Below are 16,243 nucleotides of genomic sequence, written 5' to 3' on the forward strand. Positions count from 1 at the left end.
AGTAAACAGTGATCACTCACAGGGACTTCCCTGGCGGTCCAGTGGTTAAGACTCCGCGCTTCCAATGCAGGGGGGCGTGGGTTCAATCCCTGGTCGGGGAACTAAGATCCCACATGCTGCGAAGGGCGGCCAAATAAAAAGAAGTGAGAAGTGATCACTCACAAACTTCATTACGCCAGCCAGCCAGCATTAACTGAGTGTCAGATTGGTGTGGTCAGTGCTGGCAGCCCACAGAGGGAAGCCCCAGTGCCAGCCCCAGAACCTCAGAGGACAGGTAAACAGGTGCAGGGTAGGGAAAGAAACCTTAAGAGAGAGTAGGTGGGCCAGGAAGCACAGTGGCTTGGGGGGTTGCGGGCTAGCCCAGGAAGGCTTTGCAGAGCAGTACCATGAGAACCAAGGTTTTGAGCAGGGCCAGAGTCAGCTGCGCTGGGGAGTAGGGGTTGAGGAGGCCCATGGTCCAGGCAGCAAGAACGGGCAGAGAGGCAGGAAAAAAACCCCCAGGGGTTTGTGTCCTGTGGGAGGGAAGCAGAATGGAGGTAAGGACATCAGATGCCCCACTGAGGGGTCTGGATTGGTCCTGAGGGCAGAGGGGAGCCCAGGAAGGGTTTCGAGCAGGCGCTGATGTGACCAGGTTTCAGTTTTAGAAGAGCTGAGAGGGAGGAGTGAGGCCCTGGTGGTGGGGAGGCGAGTGCAATTAATTAATTGCAGTATTTCTAATTAATCCAGGTGAGAAACGGCGAGAGTCTGACCTGAGGTGCTGGCAGTGAGTTTGGAGGGATAGATTCCAGAGATATTAAAAAGGTCCACGAGATTGGTTTATATCATTGATTGGGTATAACAGGCAAGATGGACAAGAGAAAAGAACTGAAAATGAGCTCGGTGCTGACCTGGTCCCGTTCTCTCACTTCAGAGAGCAGGAAACGAGCCCAGGAAGGTCCACGACGTGTCCACACGGCGAGTGGCAGGGCCAGGTCTGGGACCCAGGTTTCCCGACAGCCACTGCGTGTTCCTTACCCGCAGCCCAGGCTGCCTGTCCCCTCCTGGGACATTCTCTTGTCAGGTGAGCCAGGAGCTGTGCTGGGCCACCAGGTCAGCAGGTAGGAGGCAAGGCCGAGTCTGAGGGAGGATTAGCCCTGCCCATCATTTCGTTCTGGAAAGCCCAGAAGGCCTGTGTTCCCGTTTGTGGCGTCTGAGACCCTCCCACCCCCGTGGGATGGGGTGAGCGGGGCTAGTCCACTCAGCTGGTCTCCTCGAGCATGAAAATACTCAGCAGCTTCCTGCTGGGGTGCGAGCTCCCTGTGGCCAGGGTTTCAGGGTTGCTGCTGTTGCATTGTTTCCGTTCACTGCTGCAGCCCGTGTGCAGAGCAGGGCACTGAGAGCCAGGTTAGTTCCATTAAGGGGGAGACTGAGCCATGGTTTCTTTCCAGTCGACCTTTAATGTTAAACTCTGGCCCTGCATCATCTTCATCACAAATGCCCTTTGACTGACTGAGGTCTTTCTGCTCCTTGTGCTTTCGGATATTAAATGTGCACGTGCGACGGTGCAGTCTGTGGTGCCATGAAGGTGACGTGACCGGGTGTGGGTGCATGTGTGTGAGTCCGTGCACGCGCCCACACGCGTACGTTTGTGCATTCCTACTGCACGCGGGCCTTACTCACTGCCGTCTCCCACCACCCAGGTCTGAGTACAGTGGCTCCCCCAGTTCACCACGGACCCTCAGTTCCTACCGCCGTGATCCCCCTGCCACCTGGGACCCACCTACTCTTCGCCCAGACCGGGAAGATAGAGCACCTCCCCCTGGAGGGAAGCACCATGACCAAGACGGAAGCCAAGGCGCTGCTTCACGCCCCGGTGAGTGCTGGCTGATGGCACTTGGTGACAATTTCTGCTTCAATGGCCTGGAGCAACGAGCGGGGTGCAGTCAGCCCAGGGACCAGGGCTGGACCCCTGGACCCAGGACCTCTTCATTATGTGTGACCCTGGGTGTCCACCTCTAAATGGGGCCACGGTATTCCTAAGCACCCCCGTGAGGCTCGAGGGTGGGAGCAGAAACAGGAGGGCTTCCAGAGAGACCCCTTTGGTATCTGACCCCTCAGGTGGGCGCGTCATGTGAGTTTGCTCTCTTGTCTGCGAGCATCTGCCAGGTTTGATGTTGCCATCCCTGCTAAATTAGCAACGTGACTCATCTTTCAGCAGCCACTCAGCTCAAGATGCTCCTGTCTGCCCAGAGGCAGTAAGTAACCAGAGCTTTTCAAAGCTTCAAAGATGCACTTTGTGAGTCAGGGAATTTTTGTCCGTTAGTTAGAGGTCAGACACTTTTGAGAAGCTTTTCTATCTGGGATCCTGACCTCCTGCCAGGAAACCAAACCTGAGACCTGGTGGAGGCTTCTGGCTGTGGACTCAGGGTTGCCAGGGCAGTGGGGGCCGTCAGGGTCCTCTAAGGAGTGAAGAAGTAGCAGCGAGCGGGCTACCAGCTCTTAGAGATGAAAGTCCAGCAGGAATCCTCTTTACCCCTCAGTGCTGGTTGCAGAGCCTGCTTGAAGATTCCGGGTAGAAATGTTACTTTTTTCTCATTTTCCTTTCCCTACTCCCCTGTCTTTCCCACCTGCCCTATTTTCTCTTCCTGCATGTATCTCTACACACCGCCATACCCCTTCTTCTTTTTGACCAGGGAGGAAACATGATCAAAAAAAGTCTGCAAAATAAAAATGCTTCTTTTTTAAAAAATTTATGTTATTGAAGTATAGTTGATTTACAACTTTGTGTTAATTTCTGCTCTACAGCAAAGTGATTCAGTTATACATATATATATATATACATTCTTTTTCATGTTCTTTTCCATTATGTTTTATCATAGGATATTGAATATAGTTCCCTGTGCTCTACAGTAGGACCTTGTTTATCCATTGTTGTTTATCCCTTTTGTTTATCCATGTAATTGTTTGCATCTGCTCATCCCAAACTCTCATTCCTTCACCCCCACCACCTCCCTCTTGGCAACCACAAGTCTGTTCTCTGTCTGAGTCTGTTTCGTAGTTAAGCTCATTTGTGTCATATTTTAGATTCCACATATAAATGATGTCATATGGTATTTGTCTTTCTCTTTCTGACTTACTAACTTACTAGAGATGATAATCTCTAGGTCCATCCATGGTAAAAATGCTTTTCAGAAGCCTCTTGCAAAGCAGCCTTGATTGGATTCATGTTCTTCCCCAACACAGAACCCTCTGATGGGTTCCCTTAACCCAGAAAAATATCCAGCTCTTTCCATGGCCTCCGGCTACCTCTCCCACCCCATTCCCTACCACTGCCCCCTCACTCACCGGCTGCAGCCTTCTGGCCTTCTAGCTGGTCCTCAACTCACCACGCACACTCCCACCTCAGGGCCTTTGCACTTGCTGTCCCCCCTGCCTGGAGTTCTCTCATTCCAGACACTTGCACGGTTCACTGCCGCACGTCACTTGAATTTCTGCTGGCACATCAGCTCTTAGAGAAACCTGTCCTGGCTGCCCTATCCAGACTGCAGCCTCCACCTACCCTGCTTTGTCTTTCATCAGGCACCCAGCACTACTCGAAACATTGTATATCAGGGTACATGTTCTATGTCTGATGTATCTCTTCCCACCAAGAATATAAGCACAGCAAGATCAGAAATTGTCCGTCTGTTTCATGGAGTTGTTTGTTTCACAGTGGTATTCGAAGATCCCAAACAGTGCTTGGCACTTGAAAAGTATTTGTTGAACAAATGTGTAAGTGATCTTTGTGATTTCCTGTTGCCTCACTGAAGCACACATCCCTCAAGGGGTAATCATCATTCTTCCTCCGTATCCACTAGCACACACTCCCGGGTAGTGGGAGTGGGTTAAATTCCGTGTGAAAGTCATTTTCCCCCAAGACCAAGGGGAGAGGCTTAAATGCCAAATGAGGCTATGAAAAGCAGGAAATTGAGATGGGATCAGTGGAGGGAGAGTGCTGAAACAACATTATAAATATTCACTGCGTCCTTCCTATCTATGTATCATCTATCTGTCTGTCCTTCTGTGTATGTATGTATGTATGTATCTGTCTATCTATCTTTACCATTTAGCTATTTTAACTGTAGCTAATGCCACTGTGGCATGAAGTACAACAATCATCACCATCTATCTCCGGAACCTTTTCCATCATCCCAAACTGAAACTCTGGATCCATTCAATAATAACTCCCTCCTCCCCTGCCAGCCCTTTGCATCCCCTTCTACTTTCTATCTCTATGAATTTGCCTGTTCTAGGGACCTCCTATAAGTGGAATCATACAGTATTTGCCCTTTCGTAACTGGTTTACTTTATTTAGTATAATATCTTCAAATTTCATCCATGTTGTAGCATGTGTCAGAATTTCCTTCCTTTTTAAGGCTGAATTATATTCCATTATATGGATGTATCACATTTTGTTTATCCATTCATCCATCAGTGGAGAACTTGGGCTGCTTCCACCTTTTGGCTAGTGTGAATAGTGTTGCTATGGACATGGATTTACAAACATCTGTTCAAGTCCTTGCTTTCACTTTTGGATATAAACAAGACCTGGAATTACATGGTAATTCTATTTTTAGTTCTTTGAGGAACCACTATACGGTTTTCCTTAGCACTGCACCATTTTGCATTCCCACCACCAGAGCACAAAGGTTCCAATTTCCCTACTACCTTGTCAACACTTATTATTTTCTGTTTTTTAATTGTAGCCATCCTAATATGTGTGAAGTGGTATCTCATTGTGGTTTTGATTTGCATTTCTCTAATGATTAGTGATGTTAGCATCTTGTCATATACTTATGGACAATTTATATATCTTTGGAAAAATGTCTATTCATATCCTTTGCCCATTTTGTAATTGGGTTGTTTTGTTCTTATTGTTACTGAGTTGTAGGAGTTCTTTATATATTCTATCAACCCCTTATCAGTTACATGATTTGCAAATATTTCATCACCTTCCATGGGTTGGTTGCCTTTTCACTTTGTTGATTGTGTTGTTTACTGAACAAAAGTTTTTAATTTTGATAAGATCCAATTTATCTAGTTTTGCTTTTGATGTCATATGCAAGAAATCATTGCCAAATCCAATGTTATGAGGCTTTCAACTATGTTTTCTTCTAAGAGTTTTGTATTTTTAGCTCTTACATTTAGACTTTTGCTTCATTTTGAGCTAATTTTCGGATATGGTGTATGGTAAGGATCTGTGTTCCTTTATGACATGACTTTTGGAGGGCAAGTATCTGCTGATAACCCTGATTCTCCCAGTAAAAGAGCATCCTGGTCTTACACTTCTATGGTCCCCAGGGCCTCACTTTGCATTTCCATATACATTTTAGAGTAAGCTTATAAGTTTCTACCAAAAAGAAAAGAAAAGGAAACGAAAGGAAAGGAAAGAAAAGAAAAGAAAAGCCTGCTGGGATTTTGATATGGATACCACTGGATCTTTAACTCTATTTAGGGATATCCTAAACTCTATTTAGGATATCTTAGCAATATTAAATCTTATGATCCATTAAACTAACATCTCTTCATTTATTTGGGTCTTCTTTAATTTCACTCTACAATGTTTTATAGTATTCAGTATAGAATCTTGCACATTTTAAAATACTTATTCTTAAATATTTTGCTGCTATTAGAAACATTATTATTTTAAAATTCTACTTTTTGCTGGTATGTAGAAATACAATTTTACATTGACCTTGGATCCTGTAACCTTGCTAGATTCAATTTTTAGTTAAAATATTATTATAGATTCCCCAGGAATTTCTACATAAATAATCATAGTCTTAAAATAGAGTGATTTTACCTCTTCCTTTCCAATATTTATGTCTTTTATTTAATTTTTATGATTTTCAGTTGGGCAAAGATTTCTTAGATAATATACAAAAAGCATTAGCCATAAAGAAAAATAAAATTGCACTTAATACAAATTTAAAACTATTGCTCTCCAAAAGCATCATTAAGAAAATGAAAAAGTGCTCTTTACTGAGAAAAAATATACATATACATACATACATATATATATGTGTATGAAAACAGATTTTTTAAAAAAATATTTTTATTTATTTATTTATTTATTTATTTATTTATGGCTGTGTTGGGTCTTCGTTTCTGTGCGAGGGCTTTCTCCAGTTGTGGCAAGCGGGGGCCACTCTTCATCGCGGTGCGCGGGCCTCTCACTATCGCGGCCTCTCCTGTTGTGGAGCACAGGCTCCAGACGCACAGGTTCAGTAATTGTGGCTCACGGGCCTAGTCGCTCCGCGGCATGTGGGATCTTCCCAGACCAGGGCTCGAACCCGTGTCCCCTGCATTGGCAGGCAGACTCTCAACCACTGCGCCACCAGGGAAGCCCCGACAACAGATTTTTATCTGAAATATATAAAGAAATCCTTCAACTCAATAATTTAATTTTTAAAATGGACAAAAGAGGGACTTCCCTGGCGGTCCAGTGGTTAGGACTCCGCACTTCCACTGCAGGGGGCATGGGTTCGATCCCTGGTCGGGGAACTAAGATCTTGTATGCTGCGTGGCACAGCCAAAAAAAAAAAAAAAAGACAAAGACTTGAAGACAATTCATTTCAAAAGGTATCTAAGTGCCTCTAAGCATGGGAGAGAGTTCCGCCATCATCATTCACTAGTAGGTGGACCACTCTCACCACTGGTCTGCACTTCCAGGATAAAGTCATCATTGGACTGGCCTTCGACTGTGTGGACAAGATTGTTTACTGGACCGACATCAGTCAGCCTTCCATTGGGAGAGCCAGTCTGCACGGTGGAGAGCCAAGCACCATCATCCGACAAGGTGGGCAAGCAAATGTCATTTTTCCTTTTCGGTTTTGCTTCTAGCAGCCCACGTGGCTCTTGGGAGAGAGGGGAGGGGTGCAGTGTATGGTTGCTTACAGGATATGGTAATCTGAGAGGGGCTGGGTTCTCAACCTCAAACATTGCCCTTTCCAGCCTTCTCTGAAGAGTCCTCTGAGGACTCATCACTAAATCATGAACATCTTAGCTGGGATTTGTTGCTAGCCTGAGGAGAATAAAATTAAAACAGGGTAAGTGTCCATGCCTGTCTCTGCAAGCTCCTGTAGCCAGTTTTAAGGAATAATAAAGGCCAAACTCAACCATCCAGTTTGGATATACATTTCACCCTCTGGCTGCTGAGCCTAGAACCGATTCTCAGACTGTCTGCCCCAGGGTGGGTGGTCCATCAGGCAATACGCAGATGAATCGTAAAGATGGGAGGATCACGAGCATATTGGCAGATATTGTCCCTGAGAAGTGAGTCTATTCCCAAGACAGTTTTCCAGTTGAAGGGTTGTCACTTCAACCTGTAACCTCATGGTGGGGTGGGTCTCCTCTCTTCTACCTCACCCCCACTGGACCTTGCTCAGATTGCCAGAAGAGTACAGAAAATCAGGCTGAACTCTTACAGACATTTCTGGTTTTGTTGCATCACTGATGACAAAGCACATGGCACTTTGGCACAGCTTACCCCTCAACATTTAACCTCAATTCCTTAACTTATGGATGCTGATTTAAGCCAAGGACTCTATTATGTTAATGCCTACCTTCAACAAGTCAAGGCTATTTTAGGTGGATATGTTTTATCAAGATTCAAGTCCATTATGACAAAAATCCAAGGGCCTGTAAAAATTCTCCTGTACTGAAAAGGTCAAATATTACACATTACTAAGTCTGTGACTCATCAGCTGACTTGCAGATATTTTCAATCAAAAGACATTGTCATGCCAATGATATTTGCTGTGTAAAATCATCTTGTTTCCTCTGCAAAACACTCAAATCAAAGATATATCCTTAAAATATATGAGCCTCTTTGGTATTTCTTTTTACTTGGGGCCAAGTGTAGATTTTCTAATTTCCAATTTAACATTTCCCTAGAAACTGGTACTCTGGAAGGGTCCCTGTGCCTGCGAAGTAGCCCCTGGGGCATGTTTTTCCTTCCTTGACTCCTTCACAAGAGATGATGTAGCAGGAATTAAACTGAGGTTGAGTTAAATATGTCTGACTTTGGACATAGACCTCAAATCCTTTTCTGGAATCCAGTATGCTATTTAAATAATGTCTGCTAGTTTTCATGGCTTGCTTTAATGAACAGAAGTTTGAAAATGCCTTTTTGTATCTTATCACTGTTAAAAATGTTGTTGCTATTGTCTGTGATTTGACTTCAAAACCCAGTGGAAGAGGGGAGTAGGTCATCGTTTGCTATTTCCTGTTGCTTTTGGAACTGATAATCATCCAAGAAAGCTATAAGCACAGTAAGAGACATTCCAGACAAAAGCCCACTGTGAAAACACAGAATTAAATCAGAATGTGATCTTTGTAGAAGAAAGATCCCTAGGGATACATTTTTTTTTTAATTTCAAAAAGAGAGAAAGAAACTTCCACTTACATCTTCATCATGGTATGTGTTGGTACATTCCTAGTGAGTGAAAATGGCAGTGTGTATCTTTTCTTTTTCTTTTCTTCCTAATTTCGTAACGTCTGAATCCTGGGCTTCTCTGTCTTTCCTTGAGTTAAAGTCCTAGCCAAATATCTTTGATAAGTATCATCATCTGTTTCCTTTCAACATAATCAGTGTGGAATATATTGCCCTGACATCTTCCCATCTTGCCCTGACTCACAGCAAAGGATGAGGTTTTCCAGGCCTTTCCTTTGGCTCCTTATCCCATAAAGAAGTATTTTCCTGGTTGGGGAAGGAGGTATGGTTGCTCTTGGGTTTGACGTCAAGAGCAGGGCTGTTTATAAAGAGACGACATGACATGGAGTTCCTTCCTGGAACTTGTAAAGAGACACTCATTGAACAGCCTTCCCTGGTCCCACTGTTCTGTGTGTGTCTGAATAGCTCATGCCTCTCAGACAGGATGTACTCATTCCAAATATACCCCAGAATGATTTCTTCTGATATTGTCTGAAAGTTGAAAGGGGCCTTTGGAGTTCAGTCTCACCATCCCTTTGCCTCTAGGGACATGGAAGATATTTTAATACTTTATAAATCTTTACTTTTGGTTAGAACAATAAAGAACTTGTTTAAAATTAGAAACTGCTGTTTTTAATTCTTAATAAACTTCCTCTGGTGGGGGTCCTTTGAGGGGGCTTAGACATTGCCGGCATTCACAATCATGATTGTATTAGGGGTCTAGTGAAAGCCGATATGGAGGGGGCTGAAGGTCGGGATTGCTTCTCTATTGATGAAAGAACACAGTGCTGCACCTGCCACAACTAAGGAGCCAGCGAGCCGCAACTAAGGAGCCCGCCTGCCACAAATAGGACCCGATGCAACCAAATAAAGAAAGAAAGAAGAAAAAAAAAACAGTGCTGGGATGGTTTCCTTGTACCAGGCCCCTGGGGCAGGGTAGCTCCATCCTCGGCTCTCCCCCTTCCTGTTTCCACTTCCAGCTGTACTAATGACCTTCGATTCTATAATCAGCAGAGGGGAAAGCATCCCAGATGACACCAGTAAAACCCTGGTGGGGTTTTAGCTTTTAGCTTGATTGTATTTCTAGTCAGGAAACTATTGCAATCTTGAACTCCTGATTAGGTTAGGTGGGTGCTGAAGGTTCCCACTGCAGTCAGCTTATGCTGTGGCAACCCCTGGCTTGGAAATCAGTTGCTTATAGCCTAGTAAGGACTTCTGGGTGCTAGTCACAATTCCTGACACCCCTTCTTTGTAATCCTAATACTTGTATAAAAGTAATAACAGCTGTGATTTCTAGCATATATTAGTTCTCTGAAATGACCTTTTTTCCCCATTGATGAATAAGGTAAATCTGTCCTGTTCCCATCTTCAGATCTTCCTGTGCCTCCCCTTTGCATAAGGGATAAGCGCTAAGCTCATTAACACGGGCGTCCTAACTTCATCTCTGGCCACCCTCCACCCTCGGGGTCTCCAGCCACACAAAATGACATACGGTTTACTTCGGGCCATGTCTTTTCTTCCTTTAGACCTATGTGCTGGTCCCACTACCTGGAAAACCTTTATCCAGGATCTTTGCCCGACAAAGTCCTGTTGTTTCTGCAGGAGCCAGCTTTAGGAGGTGTTATCTCCCCCAGGAATCCTTCCCTGGTCTCCCCAGGTTGAGTCCAGTGTCCCTCCTTCATGTTCCCACAGAACCTGGAACTCAGTCTGAACTGTGATTGGCTGTGGGCTTCTTGAAGGCAGGGCCACAGCTTCAGCATCTTTATGGGTCTGGCTCCCAGTGTGGATGTCCATCGAGGGAATGAGTAGCATTTTTCAGTTTGTCTCTAAGTGTTACTTATCTTAAACAACAAGCATTTAACACTCTCATTTGTTTTTTCAAAGTGCAAGGATTGGATGCCAGGTGAAATAGCACTGAGTAATCAGAAAAACCTCATCTTACTTGCTTTAAAAAAAAATCAGGAGTGTTTGATGTTTGCTTCTAGATCTTGGAAGCCCAGAAGGCATTGCTCTTGACCATCTGGGCCGCAACATCTTCTGGACGGATTCTCACCTGGATCGGATAGAAGTTGCAAAGCTGGATGGGACCCAGCGCCGGGTGCTGTTTGAGACTGATTTGGTGAATCCCAGAGGCATCGTAACGGATTCCGTGAGAGGGTATCTTTGCGTAAATCTGTGTGTGCGTCTCTTCTATTTGCGTCTGCCCTTTTGGATTTTCTCAAATGTTAGGCTGTAACTCCAGCATTGCTCTCCTGAAATGAATGAGTTTAGGATGAGTGAGTCTACAGTTGGTGGCTTACAGATATCCATGGTGAAATGGCAGTATGTTTACGTGTGATCATGGACTTGATACCATGTTCCACTTTCCAATCTTTTACCAAGAGCCTTTGTAAGTTGACAGCTCAGAAATTGGGTATTTCCACTTGGGTTGACTGTGAATCAACACCTGACTTGTATCGACCCCAGAAGAGTATCAAGGTAGCATAAATGTCCCCCTGGGGCTCCTTCCTGGGGGCCAACCCAGCATGAACACCTTGGAGTCCCTCCCTATGGGTTTTGTCAGCGTATCAGTGCTTTTTCTCCCTTTCCCTTACTGCAAGCTCTACGTCTTACACCCCAGGCCTGTGTCTCCTTGACGCTTTGACTCCTTCCCTTTGAGACCACGTCTCTTGTTCTGTGGCCACTCAGCCACCTCCCTGACAGCAGGTGCCTTGACCACTGCCTCTGCCAGCCTTGCTTCTGGGCCTCATCCCCTGGGTCTGCTGTGCCTTCCTGTGTGGTGACAGCATATGGGAATTATTCCCATGTGTTTATGTCAGTTATGGTGTTCTGGTTTTTTTTAAACAGTTTTGCCGAGATATAATATGTAACTTATGTTTAAGGGGAGTGAAATCGTGAGTAACAGAAAGATTCAAGCGAAGAGCCAAATCCAAGGGTCTTTGCAAAGGAAAACATGTCTTGACACCTGCAGATCCTTTTTAGCCATTCTGTGTCTCAGTGTCTGCTAATGTCTTCACCATGGGTTCTTTTTAAGTGTTTTTTTTTTCCTTTATGAACTTATTTTTTAAACTTTAATTTCTTTTTGGCCACACCTTGCAGCTTGCAGGATCTTAGTTCCCCGACCAGGGATGGAACCCAGGCCCTCAGCAGTGAAGGCGTGGCGTCCTAACCCCTGGACCGCCAAGGATTTTCCCCTCTTTTAAAGTGTTTTTTTTGTTGTTGTTATTTTTTTAACTTTTTATTTTATATTAGAGTCGAGTTGATTTATAGTGTTGTGTTAGTTTCAGGTGTACAGCAAAGTGATTCAGTTATACATATACATGTATCTATTCTTCTTCAAATTCTTTTCCCATTTAGGTTGTTAGATAGTATTGAACAGAGTTCCCTGTGCCATATAGTAGGTCTTGTTGGTTATCCATTGTTTTTTAATTAATTAATTAATTAATTAATTTTTTGGCCGCGTTGCGTTTTCATTGCTGCACACAGGCTTTCTCTAGTTGTGTCAAGCGGGGGCTATTCTTTGTTGTGGTGCGTGGGCTTCTCATTGCAGTGGCTTCTCTTGTTGCAGAGCATGGGCTCTAGGCACCCGGGCTTCAGTAGTTGTGGCATGCAGGCTCAGGAGTTGTGGCACATGGGCTCTAGAGCACAGGCTCAATAGTTGTGGCTCACGGGCACTAGAGCACAGGCTCAGTCGTTGTGGCTCATGGGCTCTAGAGTGCAGGCTCAGTAGTTGTGGCGCACGGGCTTAGTTGCTCTGCGGCATGTGGGATCCCCCAGGACCAGGGCTCGAACCCATGTCCCCTGCATTGGCAGGCAGATTCTTAACCAGTGCGCCACCAGTAGTGTGTACATGTCAATCCCAAACTCCCTAACTATCCCTCCCCCCAACCCTTCCCCTCTGGTAACCATAAGTTCATTCTCCAACTCTGTGAGTCTTAAGTGTTTTCTAAGTGAACTTTTTCTCATGCATCTTCATATTTTTCTTCCTCTTTCTCCTCCTTTTCCTCCTCCAGGAATCTTTATTGGACAGACTGGAACAGAGATAGCCCCAAAATCGAAACTTCCTACATGGATGGCACAAACCGGAGGATCCTTGTGCAGGATGACCTGGGTTTGCCCAATGGGCTGACCTTTGATGCCTACTCATCTCAACTCTGCTGGGTGGATGCAGGTGATGGAAAGCCCCAGGTCTAGCTCCTGGGGTTGGAACAGTGCTTTGTTTTTTACCAATTATTGTTACCCCCTGTACTATCAAGGTTATCTGTTATGGGGAAGAGAGCATAAGATAACTGCTTTTCTCCTGCACAAACAATAGCTGCATATCTTTGCTCTGAAATTTATTGTTTCTCTAGGCTTGACACAGTCTAGGGAGAGGTCTTAATCTTCCAGGTCAGGGGTCAGCAAACTACAGCCTTGGGCCAAATCCAACCTCCTTGGTATAACCCAGGAGCTATAAACGGTTTTCACATTTTTTTAAAAATTAATTAATTTATTTGTTTTTATTTTTGGCTGTGTTGGGTCTTCGTTGCTGCGCACAGTTTTTCTCTAGTTGCGGCGAGCAGGGGCTACTCTTCACTGCGGTGCGTGGGCTTCTCATTGCGGTGGCTTCTCTTGTTGCAGAGCATGGGCTGTAGGCGCGCGGGCTTTGGTAGTTGTGGCTTCAGTAGTTGTGGCTTATGGGCTCTAGAGCGCACGATCAGTAGTTTTGGTACACAGGCTTAGTTGCTCCGCGGCATGTGGGATCTTCCCGGACTCTGCAGGGCTCGAACCTGTGCCCCCTGCATTGGCAGCCAGATTCTTAACCACGGCACCACCAGGGAAGCCCCAGTTTTCACATTTTTAAATGTTACATTTTAAAAGGTTATATACAGCACATGGAAAGGAGGGCCTCTGGAGTGGGGAGTTCTGGAGTTTGGAGAGAGAAAAATGTAGCTGGAGCTTCAGCTTCCTGTTTGCCACCAACAAAATTATCAGCATCTTCCATCAATCATGTGCTATCGATCCCTCCCTCTCTCCTACTCATTTCCCTCAAGCATTTTAAGAAGCCCCAGTGAAGAGCCTTAAAGAAGCAGCCCAGGATCATGCATTCTCTTTGCCTCTTGGAAAACAGGGAAGCCTCCATGGCAAGTTCCCACCTCACATAGGAAGAGAAGGGCCAAATAAAGGGAAAAGAACTTTCAAAGATATAAAGAAGGTGTCTCATTCCTCCACATCCAATAGTACTTGTGTACAATGCTTTAAAAGATGGAAGCAAAGTTTGATGGGCCTGCCTGCAGTTACCAATGCCATCGTGTGCTCTGGACTCTACCCATTTTTGCTGAGTGTATAATCTACATAGTCATTTCTAACTGAGTACTACACCATAATACGATTTCACCGAGGCCTCCAAAACACTGTGTATTTTAATTTGCATTTTCATAAGACTATTTGGGCAAGCTCAAGTGGTAATGCAAAATTTCTTATTATAGGATACTTCAGAGTTTCAGATTTAAGACAATGACAACTTAATTCAGTTGGCATTAGAGCTATCTAAAATTTTTTTTAATCTATAGACTTTTTTGCAAACAAACTAGTTGGCTCAAATGTATTAGTGTCACACTCCTCCTGAGGCTCATTTTATATTTCACATGCAAGAATCTGAACATCTCAGAAATGTCAGTACAAATCACACATTCGGCCTAGTCATATTCATTTTCAGTACAGTCAAGTCTTCTCCCAAAGACCAAATAATTTGATACAAATACTCTACCTTTCAGATTGGGGACAAACTAAACCTTGGCATTTTCAGTAAAATATTTGTTTACATTAATAAAATAGATTGATACTGTAAAATAAATAAATAAATAAATAAAAGGTTATATAAATGCTTATATAATGTCCTGGATTTTGCCTCTTGGCTCACAAAACCTAAACTAGTTACTAACTGGCCCTTTAAGAAAACGTTTGCTGACCCCCAGAGCCTGTCCTCATCCTGATACCTATTAAGCAAGTCACAACTTAACATTCTTGTAGCTCCCGCTTGTCCCCAAGGGCTTAGGCAGGACTTGAGGCCAAGGAAGATAAAGTAATGCAGCCCTGATGTGTGCTCCTGCCCGGGCAGATTTGGGGTGTCCCTCGGGTGAGGGATGTGGGCAGGATGCTCGGTCGGGGAGGAATGTCAGTCATCCATCAAGTCTCCCTTGTGTTCCTGCTTTGTTCTAGACACTGTCAGGTGCCACGGGGGATGCAGGGAGTAAAGCGTGCACAGTTAAGTGAAAGCCCAAGCCTTAAGTTGGTCATGATGCGGGTATTGACGCGAGGCTGTGCAGCTTGGCGATTCTAAGGGCTCTGAATGCAGGGAGGGGAGGTTTGGAGAGGCTTCAAGGAGGAGGGACTTGAGCAGGAGCTGGAAGATGGCGTCGTTCCTAAGTCCCCGGGAATTGGTGAGACGGGGTGCTCTTCTTCTGCTCCAGCTTCTGTCTCCCCATCCGAACCGGGTATGGGTACTGGATGGAGGGGGTGTTGACCAATGAGGGGCCAGGGAGGATGAACAGACAACTTTGCAGTTTAGAAGAGCAAGTCTTGTGTTCTCTAGGATATGAGCCTGTAACGCTCACCCTCACCCTTGCCCTCATTACTCTCGTTTTTGGACACAAAGGGGCCATTTCTTATATGAACAATGGACGACTTGTGTTTGCCCCACACAGGCACCCATCAGGCCGAATGCCTGAAGCCCGATCAGCCCAGCAGACGCAAGGTTCTTGAAGGGCTCCAGTATCCTTTCGCCGTTACAAGCTTCGGGAAGAATCTGTATTACACAGACTGGAAGACGTACGTCAGCAGCTGGAGCGCGGGGGGCGGGGGGCCTGCCCTGCCGCCCTCTCTGGAGGCCACGCCCTTCCCAAGTGGCCTCTTGGCTTGACCTTCCCGCCTCCAGAGGTGCCCCCTCTGCCTCGCCCTCTGGTTGTCAGAGAGGAGGGCGAGGAGTGGGAGGCAGGGCCTGTAGGGGAGCAGGGGATGCCATGTATCATCTCGATGCTCCTTGATGGGCAGCTTCAAGTGCAGACTTGGACTTCCTGAGCATGTCTGTTCTCTCCCCAGGAGCCGACCTCGGTCACTTGGCTGGTGGGCTCCATGCCCCTATTTTATTTTAATTCTTAAACTGCAGTATTCCCAAAGCCCCTTCTTGACCAGCTCTTCCTGCAGGAAGGTGGGGTTAAACCAAGCAAGCAGATGTGGCAAGGGCAACTGTATAGAAAGCCGATTTCCCAGCTTGGAATTTAGAGCTGGAGGGAAGAGCTAGCTGACCTTTGTCCATTTTTTTTTTTTTAAGAAGCCAGAGAACTGCACGCTTGTCTCATTCCAGGAAGAGGGAGGGATGGCTAGGAAGCAAGGCCAGTGAATCTGTTTATGGCCTCCAAATTATCCCCCAAACAACAAAAGAGGCTGCCGCCTAGAGAAAAGTTCAAGACATTAGATGTATTTTAACCTCCCGTCCTTTGGTGCTCTGTAGGAATTCCGTGGTCGCTGTGGATCTTGCTATTTCCAAAGAGACGGATTCCTTCCATCCCCAGAAACAGACCCGGCTGTATGGCATCACCATCGCCCTGTCTCAGTGTCCCGAAGGTAACTCACCTGTGCTCTAACTGGTCAGGGGGCTGGGGGCACTCTGGGGCTCAGAGCCCACACTCTGGCTGCTACCTATGTGGCCTCTCGTAGCCCTTATCACATGGCAGGTGAGACACAGTCCCTTCCGTCAAGGGTCTTCATTATTGAGTAGGTGAGCCAAGATGAATCAATAGAAAATGTTAA

The 16,243-nt window shown here is 45.5% G+C and overlaps 1 protein-coding gene across 2 annotated transcripts in view; it reads left to right on the forward strand.

Annotated features, from left to right (window-relative positions):
* The window catches only part of NID1 (nidogen 1), a 94,768-nt gene that overhangs the window by 76,444 nt on the left and 2,081 nt on the right, over positions 1–16,243 (forward strand). For both annotated transcript variants that reach the window (XM_036829301.1, XM_036829302.1), the window contains exons 14-19: positions 1,680–1,852; positions 6,691–6,817; positions 10,438–10,609; positions 12,466–12,623; positions 15,139–15,262; positions 15,945–16,057. In XM_036829301.1, coding sequence (XP_036685196.1) covers positions 1,680–1,852; positions 6,691–6,817; positions 10,438–10,609; positions 12,466–12,623; positions 15,139–15,262; positions 15,945–16,057 — 867 coding nt within the window. The remainder of the gene's footprint in view (positions 1–1,679; positions 1,853–6,690; positions 6,818–10,437; positions 10,610–12,465; positions 12,624–15,138; positions 15,263–15,944; positions 16,058–16,243) is intronic.

The sequence above is a fragment of the Balaenoptera musculus genome, chromosome 16 (assembly GCF_009873245.2).
Source record: "Balaenoptera musculus isolate JJ_BM4_2016_0621 chromosome 16, mBalMus1.pri.v3, whole genome shotgun sequence".
Taxonomy (NCBI): domain Eukaryota; kingdom Metazoa; phylum Chordata; class Mammalia; order Artiodactyla; family Balaenopteridae; genus Balaenoptera; species Balaenoptera musculus.